Raw genomic sequence first — 14,073 nt, 5'->3', positions numbered from 1 at the left:
AAGACTGTATTTCTTATTTTATTAACTTCAGTAACCAAGCACAGCTTACTGGTGTATTCCTCTCAAATGTAGAGGACCGTAATCAGCTCTGTGTATCTGCAGAGAGCAGACAGGATACGATCCAGGATGGTCAACCAAACATGTGAGCTGTTCTTTGACCTCCCGTAGTCTTCTCGTAAGACGTAAAAATCTCAGTATCAAAAAAAAAAATAATATACTGTTTATTTACATGAAAGATATAAAATGTGTTTATTACATATTGTGACTTGAGCCATATTCAAAATCCACCGGGACCGGTGCTGTGGCATTAAAAGGAGATTATGTTCTCAAATCTGAGATAATAAAATCTTTCATATTTGTATTCAGCAACTGCAGAATCTGTGGTGAATATTTGATCCTCTCATGTGCCCTTTCTTTGTAGCCGATGCTGTTTTCGCTCCATGTAGCGAGCTCGAGCCTCTGTTATTGAGCTTTCATCGTTTCTCTTTTCCAATTTCTTTGCTGCATCCTCTGTGGCTTCTGTTTCAACACAAAAAAAAATGTGTTACAAAAATATGACAATTTGACTTCCTCAAAATGCTCAGCCTCTTCAAACGCACCTGCTTGTCTTTTTGCTGCCTCTTTCTTCTCCCACTGGGCCATCTCTTCATCGGTTACTTCTTTCCTAGCGACACTACTCAGCTCATAGACGTCGATTTCATGCAGCTTCGGCAACAGGTCCTGCACCCACTCGTAACGGATGGGACAAACTGTTCTCACGTACACCCGTGAGGTGACCAACACGTCATGGAAGATGATCCAATCCAGATGCAATTCTTGACCAAAGAGCTGAATAAAAGTAGTTACAGTAGGTGTTAGGTTAAAACAATCGAAAAGGAAAACAGGCTTAGAAATTTAAAACTTTAAAACTTTTGCAAGGCTTTATTTCCTTACACATGATGAGGGGTGAATGAGAACGCTGGACCCATGTCCATCCATGGTGCAAAAAGATTTCCCAATAGATCTGAGGAAAACCGTACAGTTTAATACTGGCTTTAATGAATAGACTTTATGTGATGAAATAACAGCGTGGCGCTCACCTCCTGGCTACATTGGTGAAATAACCCAGGCAAAGGCACTGCCGCAGCAGTTCACTCCGGCTGCCTTCAAACGTCTCATGTGGAAAGTCGTTCTGCTACATAAACAGTCAAGAACTAGTACAGATTCAACTAATAACAGTAAAAGCAAATAGAGTTGTAGAGAAACTCTTACCTGCTTTAGGCGTAGGAGAATCTCTCTCAGTTGAGTCTCAACGCTGAAGGCTGACTTCACTGCTCGCCAGTGGATCCAGTGCTCTTTGCACCAGGCCGATGGATTGTCACTATTAGAAGAACCAAAGAACGAATGAATGGCAACATTTCACATGATTTCCATAAAGAGCTGTGGACTTATTTAGTCATTTGGTCAGTCTTTATGGTCTACCTCGCTCTGCACTTCTCAAACACACAGAGCAGCATGAGGAAATCATTGGAGCTGCCAGCACAAGCTGCTATTTCTTTATGTCTGATCTCTGCTTCCTTTTGTCCTTCTGGTTTACCTAAAAAACAACAAGAAGCAACATTTTATTTATCTAATACATTAGATTTAACAGGAAGTGACATTTTATTTTAATGTAAAATACTGTTAAAATATTAATATTGTGGAAAAAAGTATCAGTTACCATTTAACTTATAGTGAATGTCTGCATATAAACAATAAATTATAATGTTGTAATGGCCAGTTTCGTTTATAACCGTTTTAGGTTTGTCTTATTTCTCATATACTTACACAATGCAGTCGAGAATATTTTACAATAGGCCATTTATCAGTTTTCAGGCCATAATGTTAAAATAATTTCAGAAATGTATTATCAGTGAATCCTTATTTTTACCAGTACATTAACAGGATTTTTTAAATATATTAACAGGATGTGCTCCGTTAAAACCGATTATGTGACATGGAGTAACTACCTTAAAGTTGCAATGAATCCGAAGGAGCAACAATTTATAATTTTTTTGTACTGTGGCACATCAAGTGTCGTAAAAGAAGAAAAATGTAAGGGCAGGGACTTGGCTGTATTCATCAGTTGTTGATTAGATTTCGAGATGTTAAGTTTTAAGCCTTCAACACACTGCACAAGTCACTAGGTGTCATTATTGTATAGTCTGCATACATATTTGTATCCAAGTTTATCAGATCCATGTCACACAGTGTGATGTGTAATGCTCTTATAAGATTGCTGAAATCATGCATAAGAGGATAAAATGATTGAAGATGTCCTGCATACAATTCCAGAGAGAATTGTCTCATTTTATATTACAGGAGCTCAAAAAGTGTCAAAATTAAACACTAATATTTATTTCATGCCGACTTTATGTAATAGACGTGTGATGACAAACAGAAATGATTACCTGGTCGAATGAAGATGTTCTCCACTGAGAGCATGGCGGCCGCAGGCAGCATGATGTCTTCACAGCCGAGAGCGGCAGCTTTGAGCAAAGCACGAGTAAGATTAGGAGGAAGAGGAAACTCCACCATCAACCTCCCCAACCTGGTCACGTCACCCCTCCTGCAACAAAAAGACGATATTAGCACTTAAATTAAGAACTGAAACAGTGAACAATATGTGCCATTAAATAAAAAAAATGTAATTACATTTATGCACTTTTTTTCCAAAGCGACTTACAGTGCATTCACGCTAAAATGTGTACACTGGGAATTGAACCCACAACCTTTTGCACTGTTAACGCAATGCTCTACCACTGAGCCACAGGAACACTGATGTTCATATTGATGTACTGTGAACATCAGCAGGACCGGGGGCAAGATGGGCCTCTGGAAATATGCAGCTGGCAGTATTCTACAGTATTCTCAGCTTTTTTTCTCACATAACAGGCAACAGTTTGTGGAACGCATGTCACTCACCTGTCAATAGCATCATACTGATACAGCTGTTTCAGAGCGGTCAGGATAAACCGTTCCTCTGGACTGTCCAGGTAAGGAAATCTAAAATAACGTAATTGGAAAAAAAAAAAAAAGTGTTCAAATTTAAATTATTAACAAACCAATTAAACAATATAAAAGGAATGGAGACTGGCAATACCTAATCACATCATGGATACCGAGACATTTCAGCGTGAGAATGACAGACGTTAGACTGGTCCGCTGGATCTCTGGAATGGTGTACTCGGGCATGCATGTGTCCCAGAAGTCTTTACTGTAAATCCTGAAGCATTTTCCTGCAGAGGTTCGTCCAGCCCTGCCTGCTCTCTGCTGAGCCTCGCACCTGTGTGGAAAAACATCATCAGAACCTTTATTAAAATACAATAAATGAAAAAAATATATATATTGTTTGGATAAGCTAGTTAATTCCTCACTAAACAGTTAATATAGTACTGTACAATTAGCATAACATACTTTTTGATCACAATAGTCACAGAAACATATAGTAATAAAAAAAAAAAAAGTATAATAAAAAAAATTCAACGAACAATAAAAGGTATATATAAAAATTATATACATATTTAAAAAAAAAATCTAGATTTTCACTGGATACTCACTTTGATATAGGTACCACTTCCAAAATATCCAAACCAACATTTGAGTTGTGATTCAGTTGTTTCACAAATCCACTGTCAACGATGTATCTACAACACAGAGAGAGAAAATAATAACACTACAAGAGTTCCTCTGGGCATAAATACATCATTTTTTATATCTGCATATTTACTCATTGAGCAAATGATGCTTGTTTAATATCGTACGACTTGTATCTACCTGATTCCATCAATTGTGAGTGAAGTTGCAGCAATATTCGTCGCTACCACACACTTTCTCACCCCTTTCGGTGGAGGCTGGAATATTTGCCTTTGCTGATCTGTAAAAAAAAACATGAAATATCACAAAACATGTATTGAGTACTCCGTGATTAAGCACGAAATTTCACTCCGTTACGTCTTTTAAGACAAATCTAAAGGCAGGCTAACCTGTTGGCATGGACCCATATAAAGGCAGGATAAGAAGCCCTTCAACAGTTTGGTCATGGACATCATAACGGTAGTCCAAGATCTCAGCCTTATCAAAGAGCAGATCACAGGCTTTCTCGATTTCAGACTGCCCTGTTCAAAACACAAGCACAGGGCTAAAAACAACAGAAAATCTGCAAACTACTGTAAAACTGAAACATCTTGTAACTATACATGACTTTGCTGCCACTTATGGTCATATAATATGTCTGTGCTGAATAAAAGTACTAATTTCTTGCTGACCCTAAAGATTTGAACAATGGAGTATTTACCTGTCAGGAAGACCAAAATATCACCGGCTGCTTCATTTGTGTGCACATCTAAAGCCACCTTTACCACCTATGGATATCAGACAGAACACATTTACAGTCTGGGAGTTTTGTAGTGAAGTAAAGTTTATGATAATGTATATTGTCCCCACACACCTCTTTGACATAGACCGAACTATCTTTGTCTTTTGGGCCAATAAGATTACAGAATTTCTCCTTGACTGGATATGTACGCCCAGGAATCGTGAATACTGGACAGTTCTCATAAAAAGAGCTGAGCTTTTCCGTTTCTAATGTTGCTGACATCACAACCACTTTGAAGGGGGGTTACTACCACAGGACCTTTTTGACAGAGTTTTCTTGAGTAACCCAAGCAAGACATCCTGCAAAACAAACCCTCTTATTAAAGATGTATGCATACATATATATATACACACACACATACACACCACAGTATTACCAAGGTGTTTGTGGATATTATTTTATATATATACTACAGTCTCCATGCTCACAGCGTCCCAAACACAAATAATTTTTATATATTTTTTTTATATTTATATTTTCATTGTCTGGCTATCTGGGACTTCGGTATGGAGTTAAAGGTTAAGATTATAACTTTTTCGCTAATATTCTATCACATTGTGAGTTTATATTAGCACCTTTTGTTGTTTTCTGATGGTAACTGATAGAGCGTTTGGACACGAAAGCGCTGCTACGTGACGTCAGACTTAACAAGCGAATAACTTGGAACCACTGTAGTGCTTTTTTATACAAGGAAACTACAAAATAAAAAAGAAATGATAACATCTTCCAAAAATGTAACTAGGGTAATTTCCCAAGTAAAACCACAAATTTCAAATATATAGTCCACATACTGTATTCAGGCTCCTCTCATGGGCTTCATCCAGGATCACAATGCTGTACTGTGATAAACTGGGGTCTGCGAGAATCTCCCTCAGCATACAGCCATCTGTCATGTATTTAATCATAGTGTCCTGACATGAGAAAAATGCAAAAGACATTAAAAAGTACACTAAATGCATAATTTTGAAATAGGCTAGAATGTTGAAAGCATGATACTTTTTTCAGGGCCCTTGATGTATAGAACAGCGTTTATTTAAAATATATTTTTTGTAACATTATAAAATGTAAATGTCGCTTCTGATCTATTTTAAGCATCCTCGCCAAATAAAACCATTAATTTTCTTTTAAGATTAAATCGTACACAAACTACTGAATGGTAGTGTATATTATTGAAATTTTGGCATAGAATATTGCAAAACTTCAAGGTACAAAAGCTCTCACTTTTCGGAACCTACTAATATATAACATTTAGGTAGTAATGTGAACATTTTAGGTAGTGATGTGTACTTTTAAGGTACTTCGAAAAAGAAAACAAAAAGTATATATACGTTTAACTTTTAAAAAGGTACTGCCCCAGTTACAGCTTTTGGATCTATTTTTCTGAGAATGTCGATACAAACGTTGAAATGTTAAATAAGAGTGTAATCTCGTACCTTTGTTGAGCAGTCATCGAAACGCACTTGGTACCCCACCTCCTCACCCAGCCGGACCCCCATCTCATGGGAGACCCTCTGGGCAACAGTGATGGCTGCAACCCTCCTGGGCTGAGTCACACCGATCCTACCATTCCTGCAAAGACCTGACGAAAACACACACAGACACACACACATATACGCACGCACGCACGCACACACACACACACACACACAGACAGACAGACAGATACACACACACACACACAGAGAGAGAGAGAGAGAGAGAGAGAGAGAGAGAGAGAGAGAGAGAGAGAGAGAGAGAGAGAGAGAGAGAGAGAGAGAGAGAGAGAGAGAGAGAGAGAGAGATGCTGCAGAAGATGAATGGATCCCACACACAGGAAACGAACAGACCTGCAGTTCATTAGTACGTTAACGTTAGTAATGTTCATTCATACCTGCTTTAAACAAGTACTGAGGCAGCTGAGTGGTCTTTCCGCAGCCAGTTTCACCCGTTACGATCAAGAAGGTGTTTTCCTTCACTGCCTGAATGAGTTTTTCTTTGTGCTGATAAATAGGCAGCTTTCTTGATTCACTACTGTGCTCTGTTTCTCTGCTCTTCTCTGATTTTGACATGTCTATGACCGTTCGTGTGCCGTTTATCACTTCCCAACGTTGCTCAGCGGAATTTTTCACCTCTTGCGATTTCTTAAAGCTCAGCTGAATATTAATAAGTCATAATCACACGTTATCTGGCGTAATCAGAAGACATTATACCATGCTGTTTACAAGTTGTTGGCTAGTTTACGTCAGCGTTCTTCTTCGTCTTTTCTGGAGTTTTTCTTGGCGGTTGGCACACGACGAAAATGTGCATTACCGCCACCAACTGATATGGAGTGTGGATCTGAACGTCTGCTACTTTTTTATTCCAAACAAAATAAAACTATTCTCTCTATTCCAAACAAAATAAAACTATAAACCGAGTCAACAAAACAAAAATTAAGACTCAAATCTTCTGAATCATATTGATTATTCTAAGAAAATTAAAAACAATTCCATAGCTCTTATCTCCTGAATTTTTTCTAATAATTTCTGTTAGATCAAAATGTATTCTTTCCATTCTAAGGTTTCGGATCATTCCCCTACTTTTATTTACATTAGCGTTTGAACCATTGTGTCTATGGTTTTAACCATAGACAGTAAAAGAAATGGACACAGCGACCCCATTGGAACTCAACTGAGACAATTGAAGCCCATTTTTAGCGTTTTTTAGCACTTCCGTTTCTGACGCGCAGACTCAAACGAAGCTTGACGACGTCAGCAACCTGTCTGACAGATGTAAATCTTCTAGTAGCTGTGCGTGCAAACTGCCATCGTTAATCTTGCAGAGACGGCGAGCTTGAGCGAGGAGTTCTTTGGCGTGAGTGAGCAGGAGTAAGTATTCTGATTAATTATTTTGTATAGTATTTTAAAATGTAACGCCAGTACGCCATATTAAGTTAATTGCCTGCGAGCTTCTCCTCCTGTCTGTACGGCAATGCGACAGAGAGTTGAGTGGTTATGACGCAATCGTTAGCCTATTTTTTACAAAAACTGTTTCTACGGGGCCTTAATGTAACATAGAAGGTAATGGAGCCCTTTATACATTGTCGTGTATCTTTAGAAATAAATAATGGACAAACCGAGTCTTTAAACACCTCAGATGTAAAGTTATTCGCTGTCAAAGTGACGCCTAAATGAATGGGAGTCAATGGGAATGCTAACGCAAGTGAAGTTCTGCTACAAGATGGCAGCACGCAGCCGACTTCAACTTCCGGTCGACTTCCTTGCCGCCTGGTTTGAACCCTCTTCTCTTCTTACGCACACAGCTCGCGAAAACACATTAGCGCCACCAGCAGCACTAGAGGACATGTGGCTGCTCCGTTCACTGCAGGTGTTCAACCTGTTTTTATGCAGTCTATGGTTCAACCGTATATACACTCACCTAAAGGATTATTAGGAACACCATACTAATACTGTGTTTGATCCCCTTTCGCCTTCAGAACTGCCTTAATTCTATGTGGTATTGATTCAACAAGGTGCTGAAAGCATTCTTTAGAAATGTTGGCCCATATTGATAGGATAGCATCTTGCAGTTGATGGAGATTTGTGGGATGCACATCCAGGGCACGAAGCTCCCGTTCCACCACATCCCAAAGATGCTCTTTCTATTGGGTTGAGATCTGGTGACAGTGGGGGACATTTTAGTACAGTGAACTCATTGTCATGTTCAAGAAACCAATTTGAAATGATTCAATTGTGACATTATGCATTATCCTGCTGGAAGTAGCCATCAGAGGATGGGTACATGGTGGTCATAAAGGGATTGACATGGTCAGAAACAATGCTCAGGTAGGCCGTGACATTCAAACGATGCCCAATTGGCACTAAGGGGCCTAAAGTGTGCAAAGAAAACATCCCCCACACCAATACACCACCACCAGCAGCCTGCACAGTGGTAACAAGGCATGATGGATCCACGTTCTCATTCTGTTTACACCAAATTCTGACTCTACCATCTGAATGTCTCAACAGAAATCAAGACTCATCAGACCAGGCAACATTTTTCCAGTCTTCAGCTGTCCAATTTTGGTGAGCTCGTGCAAATTGTAGCCTCTTCTTCCTATTTGTAGTGGAGATGAGTTTTCCCCGGTGGGGTCTTCTGCTGTTGTAGCCCATCTGCCTCAAGGTTGTGCGTGTTGTGGCTTCACAAATTCTTTGCTGCATACCTCGGTTGTAGTGGTTATTTCAGTCAAAGTTGCTCTTTTATCAGCTTGAATCAGTCGACCCATTCTCCTCTGACCTCGAGCATCAACAAGGCATTTTCACCCACAGGACAGCCGCATACTGGATGTTTTTCCCTTTTCACACCATTCTTTGTAAATGGTTGTGCATGAAAATCCCATTAACTGAGCAGATTGTGAATTACTCAGACCGGCCCGTCTGGCACCAACAACCATGCCATGCTCAAAATTGCTTTCCCATTCTGACATTCAGTTTGGAGTTCAGGAGATTGTCTTGACCAGGACCACACCTCTAAATGCATTGAAGCAACTGCCATGTGATTGGTTGATTAGATAATTGCATTAATGAGAAATTGAACAGGTGTTACTAATAATCCTTTAGGTGAGTGTATGTCAATGTGTTCAACGGTAGCAGCTGTTGTGTAAAAATCATAAGACTGTATAAAATGTGTATTCCGGTTTGGAGTGCATTACATTATATATATGTTCAAAATAAATACAATACATTTAAATATTCAGCCCTTTAGAACCATATAGTTCTTTAGGCTACTTCCTATAAATAAATGCTAATTGCCAGATGTACATTTAGACAAGTTAAAATAATTTTTATTTAAAAGAGAAAATTTAATGGATAATTATGTTCAGAAAACGAGTGGCCTCCAGATCAAAGTCTCAAACAATGTATTTGCTAATTTCTGAAAACTTGTCAACTTGTGACAAACTGAAAGTTCTCACCATATGTTTGCTAACCAACTAATATTAGTTAATTACTGTTTGTAATATGCTAAACAAAGGAGGCAGAAGGATAATAATAATTCGGAAGCATTCATTTTTCATTCATTGTTTTATGCACATCACTTCACAAACAGATTTTTCTTTATGTATATGAATTATTCACATGAATCATTGTTAAACATAAGAATTTATTGAGATGTTGAACTGTTTATAATTAACAATTATGTTATGCAGACTGAAACATGGATTCTGTGGAACTGGATTCTGCTGTCAAAGTCTCACTTATATTGGATTATTAAACTGATAATCTGTCAGATAAATGAAAGAAAACAGTATAATTACACTTTTAGCTACAGTAAATTGTTTGAAAATGTGCCATGTAATAAACATTCTTTCATATACAAAATAAAATGACATTTAATGCAGAACAATGAAAAGTAGTTACATTTTAGTTTTTTCCGTTTTTTGCCTTCATTTACTGAAATGGAGAGCTCTGCCTGGTTGACTGAAATATTTCAAATAGATGTTCAGATTATTTCTAATCGTAGCATATACAGTTAAAAAAAAAAATTCCAAGCACAAATATTGGTTTACCGTAGTATGGTTTTGCATCCAAAGCATGACTTTTTGTTGGGTCGGGATTGGCTCTGAAGGCTTATTTTTCAAAATTAGATTTGCATCATTTATCAAGTAAAGTGATATAATAAAATAAAAAAATAAGAAAAATGATGGTTCACCTCTCTGAGGATGTTGCCCCAGCTGCACAGCAGAACTTTGATTTGGAGCGTGTATGTCATTTTCTACAGATATACAAATCATAGAAATTTGTTTTATTTTTTTATTTATATAAACATTTATGTTAAGTTCACAGTGAAAATAGTCAAAATACATCATTCATACCATAAACAGTTGTAGGGCCCCTCATCACACCTTCAGAAATAAGATCAACAGACAAATAAAATGTTTATTCTGATGTAATCTAAACCATATCATAACATTTATATATATATATATATATATATATATATATATATATATATATATATATATATATATATATATATATATATATATTCTGAAATGGAATGCATAGCACATATGAAACCAGGAACAATGTATAATATGTTGACATGATAAACCCTCCATGTTCTAGAAATACTATTCTAATCGATGTCTGAAACTTTGAAGAACAAAACACTTCTTCAGTTTATTTTACCTCTCTATCATGCATTGGTTGTTGTATTCCTCATTTGTAAGTCGCTTTGGATAAAAGCATATTTTAAATTAATAAATGTAATTGAAAAAATTTAATTCAGCATTTATTTGAAATAAAAAACAATAATAAAAAAAACTTGTGTAATGATATGAATATATTTTTGCCACATTCTTATATATTTTGTGCAAATAAAAGTAGTAATTTCTTTCTTTCTTTTTTTATTTTACACTGACACTAAATACTGGATAAATATAATACAAGTATAATACAAGTAAACACTTATAAAATAAATAAATAATAAATATTTATAATTATAAATATTTTACAATTTTAATGTTTTTAATGTATTTTTAATTAAATAAATGCAATAATCTTTTTCACCCAAGAAAACAATCTGCATTTTTGTTTTTTATTTCACATAACAGATTTTCTAATCTCTCTCTCTCTCTGTCAAATATTCTTGGATTCATATTTTGTATGAAATGCAATGACATGAATTTTTATGATCACCATGAAGACCATATAGTGGTAAGAAAAGCAATTAAGATATGTTTCTTACCTCTCCTGTTTTTGTTTCTATGCTCACTGCTTTCTGTATTCTGTGTTTCTTCGGGGGAATTAGCACCTAAAAATGATTTTCAGATGTCAAGAAACTCACAGAATGTTACAAAACATCAAGCAGTTATCAGGTGTGTTATACTGCTCACCTTCACGCTGTACTCCATTAACTGGATTCGATTTGGATGATGTATTTACACACTTTTCTGTATACAATTGATTTATTTATTTTCATATATTTTAGTAATTACAATGATAATAATAATAAATTATTATTTTTATTTATTTTCTAGATTCTGTTAAAATTATACTATCTAAGAAGTGTAAAGAAACAATGCTCACCACAGAACTTTGACAACAGGCTGAATGCAATAAAAAGGAGAATAAATAATCCAGCTCCAGCTGCAAAGTAGAACCAGGGGTTTGACTCACTGAATCCTACAAAGAAAATTAGTTATAATGTAACAGTTTCAATATCATACAGTTTTGATTAATAACCATGGTGTCTGCAAAATGTACATGTACAACTGTAATTTTGTAGAAATTAATGTCTGTACATGCACTTAAATACTAAATACGAAAATATACATAGAATAATTCTGTATATTTCAACATCTCCAAAGTTATTTCTTGGCATGTTGTCACACTATATAAGTTAAGTTGTCAAATTGGAACATGCTTTTAAACATCACATTTCTGTGAATTAGTACATATAATTGTTAAACAAAAGGTCATGCATCTGCGAGAATGTAAAAGGTAATAAAATATTTTTGTAATATATTTTATACATTTACTTTAACGTGAATGCACGCTTGTGCAGTTCTATATAGTACTAATGACAATAAGACCCCTTAACTTGCTGTACGGACGTTTAATGATCGTCACCCTCCAGCATTCACTGTTCAGCTCACAGAAGTAGGTGCCAATGTCTGAAGACTGCAGGTCATGGATGAAGATGGAGAAGTTTCCATGTTTAGACAGAAGGGGAAAAACATTCACTCGTCCTTCACTAGGATTATGAAAGATGATTTTGCCATCAGTCATGATCGTTACAAGACGGTCAGTAGCGGAAGAGTGGCTCCAATTCACTGTCAGTGTTCCATTGTAATGGTTTATATTGAAGTGACATGGGAGAAAGACTTCAGATTTCAGAGAGGCGTTGACGGTGACATCTATACATCTTGTATTCCACTGGTCCAGAGCTTCAATTGACAGGGATAAAAAATAAAATAATAATAATAATTATTAAGTCATTTACTCCAAACATTACATAATGTTAAAGAAATTTAGTTTGTTAGCTGTAAACACAACAATGTAATAAATAAATATATCTCAGAATCAGAACTGCTAACACAGAGACAATATTATATTATTATTTTGCGTTCTTTTATTAATACTTTTATAAATAATAGTTTAGTCAAAATTATCACTATTTCTTTCATCCCCAATTTCAAATAAACTACATTATAATTGACAATAAATACTGGTATTTTGAACCTACCATTTGAAGACACCAAAGCACCAAAAAATATCCAAAAATGTGAAATGTACATGATGCATGACACTCAAGATGTCAAAGCTGCAAGACCAAGAAAGAGAAAGTGGCTGACGACCTCCACAAGTTATTTCCTGTAAATACACACACACAAACACACACACACACACACCTCTTACATGTGGCAGCCTGGAGCTGCGATTTCACAGCGTATAGTGCCTTGTCTTTTAGCTGCCTGTGGCTGAAGTGTTTTTCTACTGCAAGATTAGTGATGCAGCTACGACCAAACAGTGAAAAATGTGTCTGCAAAATGTACATGTATACATAATTGTAATTTTGTAGACATTAATGTCTCTACATGCACTTAAATACTAAATACAAAAATACTAATAATAATTCTTCAAAATGTTTTTGAAACTCTCCAAAGATATTGCTTGGCATGTTGTCACACTATAAGTTAAGTTGTTAAATTGCTGGGACTGCAATTACAAAAAAAACTTGTCTTTTAGCTGCCTGTGGCTGACATGTTTCTCTACTGCAAAAATGTGATTTGTGATGGATTTGATAACATTAAAGGCTGAAGGTAGATTCACGTTTGGATTAATGTATTCTGAGGTTGTAGAGTCAAATGCTGGGCTACTTACCTTTCAAACAACAGGTTTCCAGTTTTACCACATCCTGTAGCAAAGTCAATGTGAGATCACCTCAAATTATTATATGCATGCCATTGTTATAAAACTAGTCAGTGCAGTATTGCCAACAATTATACTTGAACTCACTCACAGAGCATTTAATTAGGCTGCACAGTTTCTTTGCATAATAGATCCAACATATTGTTGGAGAACTAGGCAATCTCTGCCTTAATCTGCATATTTTGACAAATTTAATGCAAAAATTTCTTGATGATAAACAATGATGTTTAGTGTTACATCAAACATGCAGATTATGTGACTGAAAAGAAGTCAAATTCATTTGTTCCTGGCCAAAGCAGCAGGTTTTCCCCTTTTCTGAGGTCATATGTAGCTTTACCTTTGCTTACTTCATAGTTATTTTAAGATCTGCTTACAACAACCACAGCATTAGCATATGTGTTGAGATTGAGAATTGCTAACCAGTGTGTCCTCTAAATGGCTTTAAAGCAGGGATCCTCAAATCTGGCCCATGAGATGCACTTTCCTGCAGAGTTCAGGTCTAACCCTAATCAAAACCATCTGAAGATGTTAATCAGTGTCTTCAGGATCATTAGAAAATCACAGGTAGGTGAGGTTGATCAGGGTTGGAGCTAAACGCTGCAGCGCATTTGCTAACCAGGCTGAGATTTGAGGAGCACTAATTTAAAGTAACACTGGAGGCTCACTCTCAGATAGAAAGGTAGACAAAATGTCACTTATCTAAAGGGTTCATATTGGTCAATTAAAGATTCATATTATAAAGCGTACATATTTTATAAAACATATTTTAGTGAGAGTGTTTATGTT

At 36.2% G+C, this 14,073-nt stretch overlaps 2 protein-coding genes across 4 annotated transcripts; both read right to left on the bottom strand.

Annotated features, from left to right (window-relative positions):
• Nucleotides 1–2: 2 nt before the first annotated feature.
• On the bottom strand, nucleotides 3–6,688 carry dhx40 (DEAH (Asp-Glu-Ala-His) box polypeptide 40). The gene is given in 18 exon segments (XM_026226137.1): nucleotides 3–519; nucleotides 600–828; nucleotides 934–1,003; nucleotides 1,080–1,174; nucleotides 1,252–1,360; nucleotides 1,462–1,576; nucleotides 2,430–2,587; nucleotides 2,944–3,024; nucleotides 3,122–3,304; nucleotides 3,579–3,665; nucleotides 3,796–3,895; nucleotides 4,005–4,136; nucleotides 4,316–4,382; nucleotides 4,469–4,635; nucleotides 4,638–4,695; nucleotides 5,188–5,307; nucleotides 5,830–5,975; nucleotides 6,267–6,688. Coding segments are annotated over 18 exon segments (2,214 nt in total). The 5' UTR covers nucleotides 6,445–6,688; the 3' UTR covers nucleotides 3–400.
• Nucleotides 6,689–9,503: 2,815 nt separating this feature from the next.
• Nucleotides 9,504–12,694, bottom strand: LOC113058987 (uncharacterized). 3 transcript variants are annotated; one of them, XR_003278046.1, is made up of 9 exons: nucleotides 12,602–12,694; nucleotides 12,012–12,302; nucleotides 11,443–11,538; nucleotides 11,250–11,306; nucleotides 11,102–11,167; nucleotides 10,227–10,256; nucleotides 10,064–10,126; nucleotides 9,921–9,980; nucleotides 9,504–9,831 (listed from the first exon to the last, which is right to left on the bottom strand). XR_003278046.1 is itself a non-coding variant. In XM_026227226.1 (9 exons), the coding sequence occupies exons 1-9, from the start codon at nucleotides 12,651–12,653 to the stop codon at nucleotides 9,677–9,679; spliced, it is 912 nt and encodes a 303-aa protein (XP_026083011.1). In that variant the 5' UTR covers nucleotides 12,654–12,694; the 3' UTR covers nucleotides 9,504–9,676. The 3 variants fall into 3 exon arrangements, 2 of the variants coding, with proteins under 2 accessions (XP_026083011.1, XP_026083012.1); XM_026227226.1 differs by having other exon boundaries at nucleotides 11,970–12,302; XM_026227227.1 differs by lacking the exon at nucleotides 10,227–10,256 and having other exon boundaries at nucleotides 11,970–12,302.
• Nucleotides 12,695–14,073: the final 1,379 nt, after the last annotated feature.

Source organism: Carassius auratus, chromosome 40 (genome assembly GCF_003368295.1).
Source record: "Carassius auratus strain Wakin chromosome 40, ASM336829v1, whole genome shotgun sequence".
Classification (NCBI taxonomy): Eukaryota; Metazoa; Chordata; class Actinopteri; order Cypriniformes; family Cyprinidae; genus Carassius; species Carassius auratus.
This window is presented reverse-complemented; position numbering and strand designations above follow the sequence as displayed.

Excerpts from the sequence above, each read along its gene's own strand:
- LOC113058987 (XM_026227226.1), bottom strand. The coding sequence starts at position 12,653 with ATGTACATTTCACATTTTTGGATATTTTTTGGTGCTTTGGTGTCTTCA. Across the intron at positions 10,257-11,101 it reads TAGAAACAAAAACAGGAGAG|GTGTGATGAGGGGCCCTACA; the intron begins GTAAGAAACATA and ends TTATTTCTGAAG. Across the intron at positions 9,832-9,920 it reads GGATGCAAAACCATACTACG|TCAACCAGGCAGAGCTCTCC; the intron begins GTAAACCAATAT and ends GAAATATTTCAG.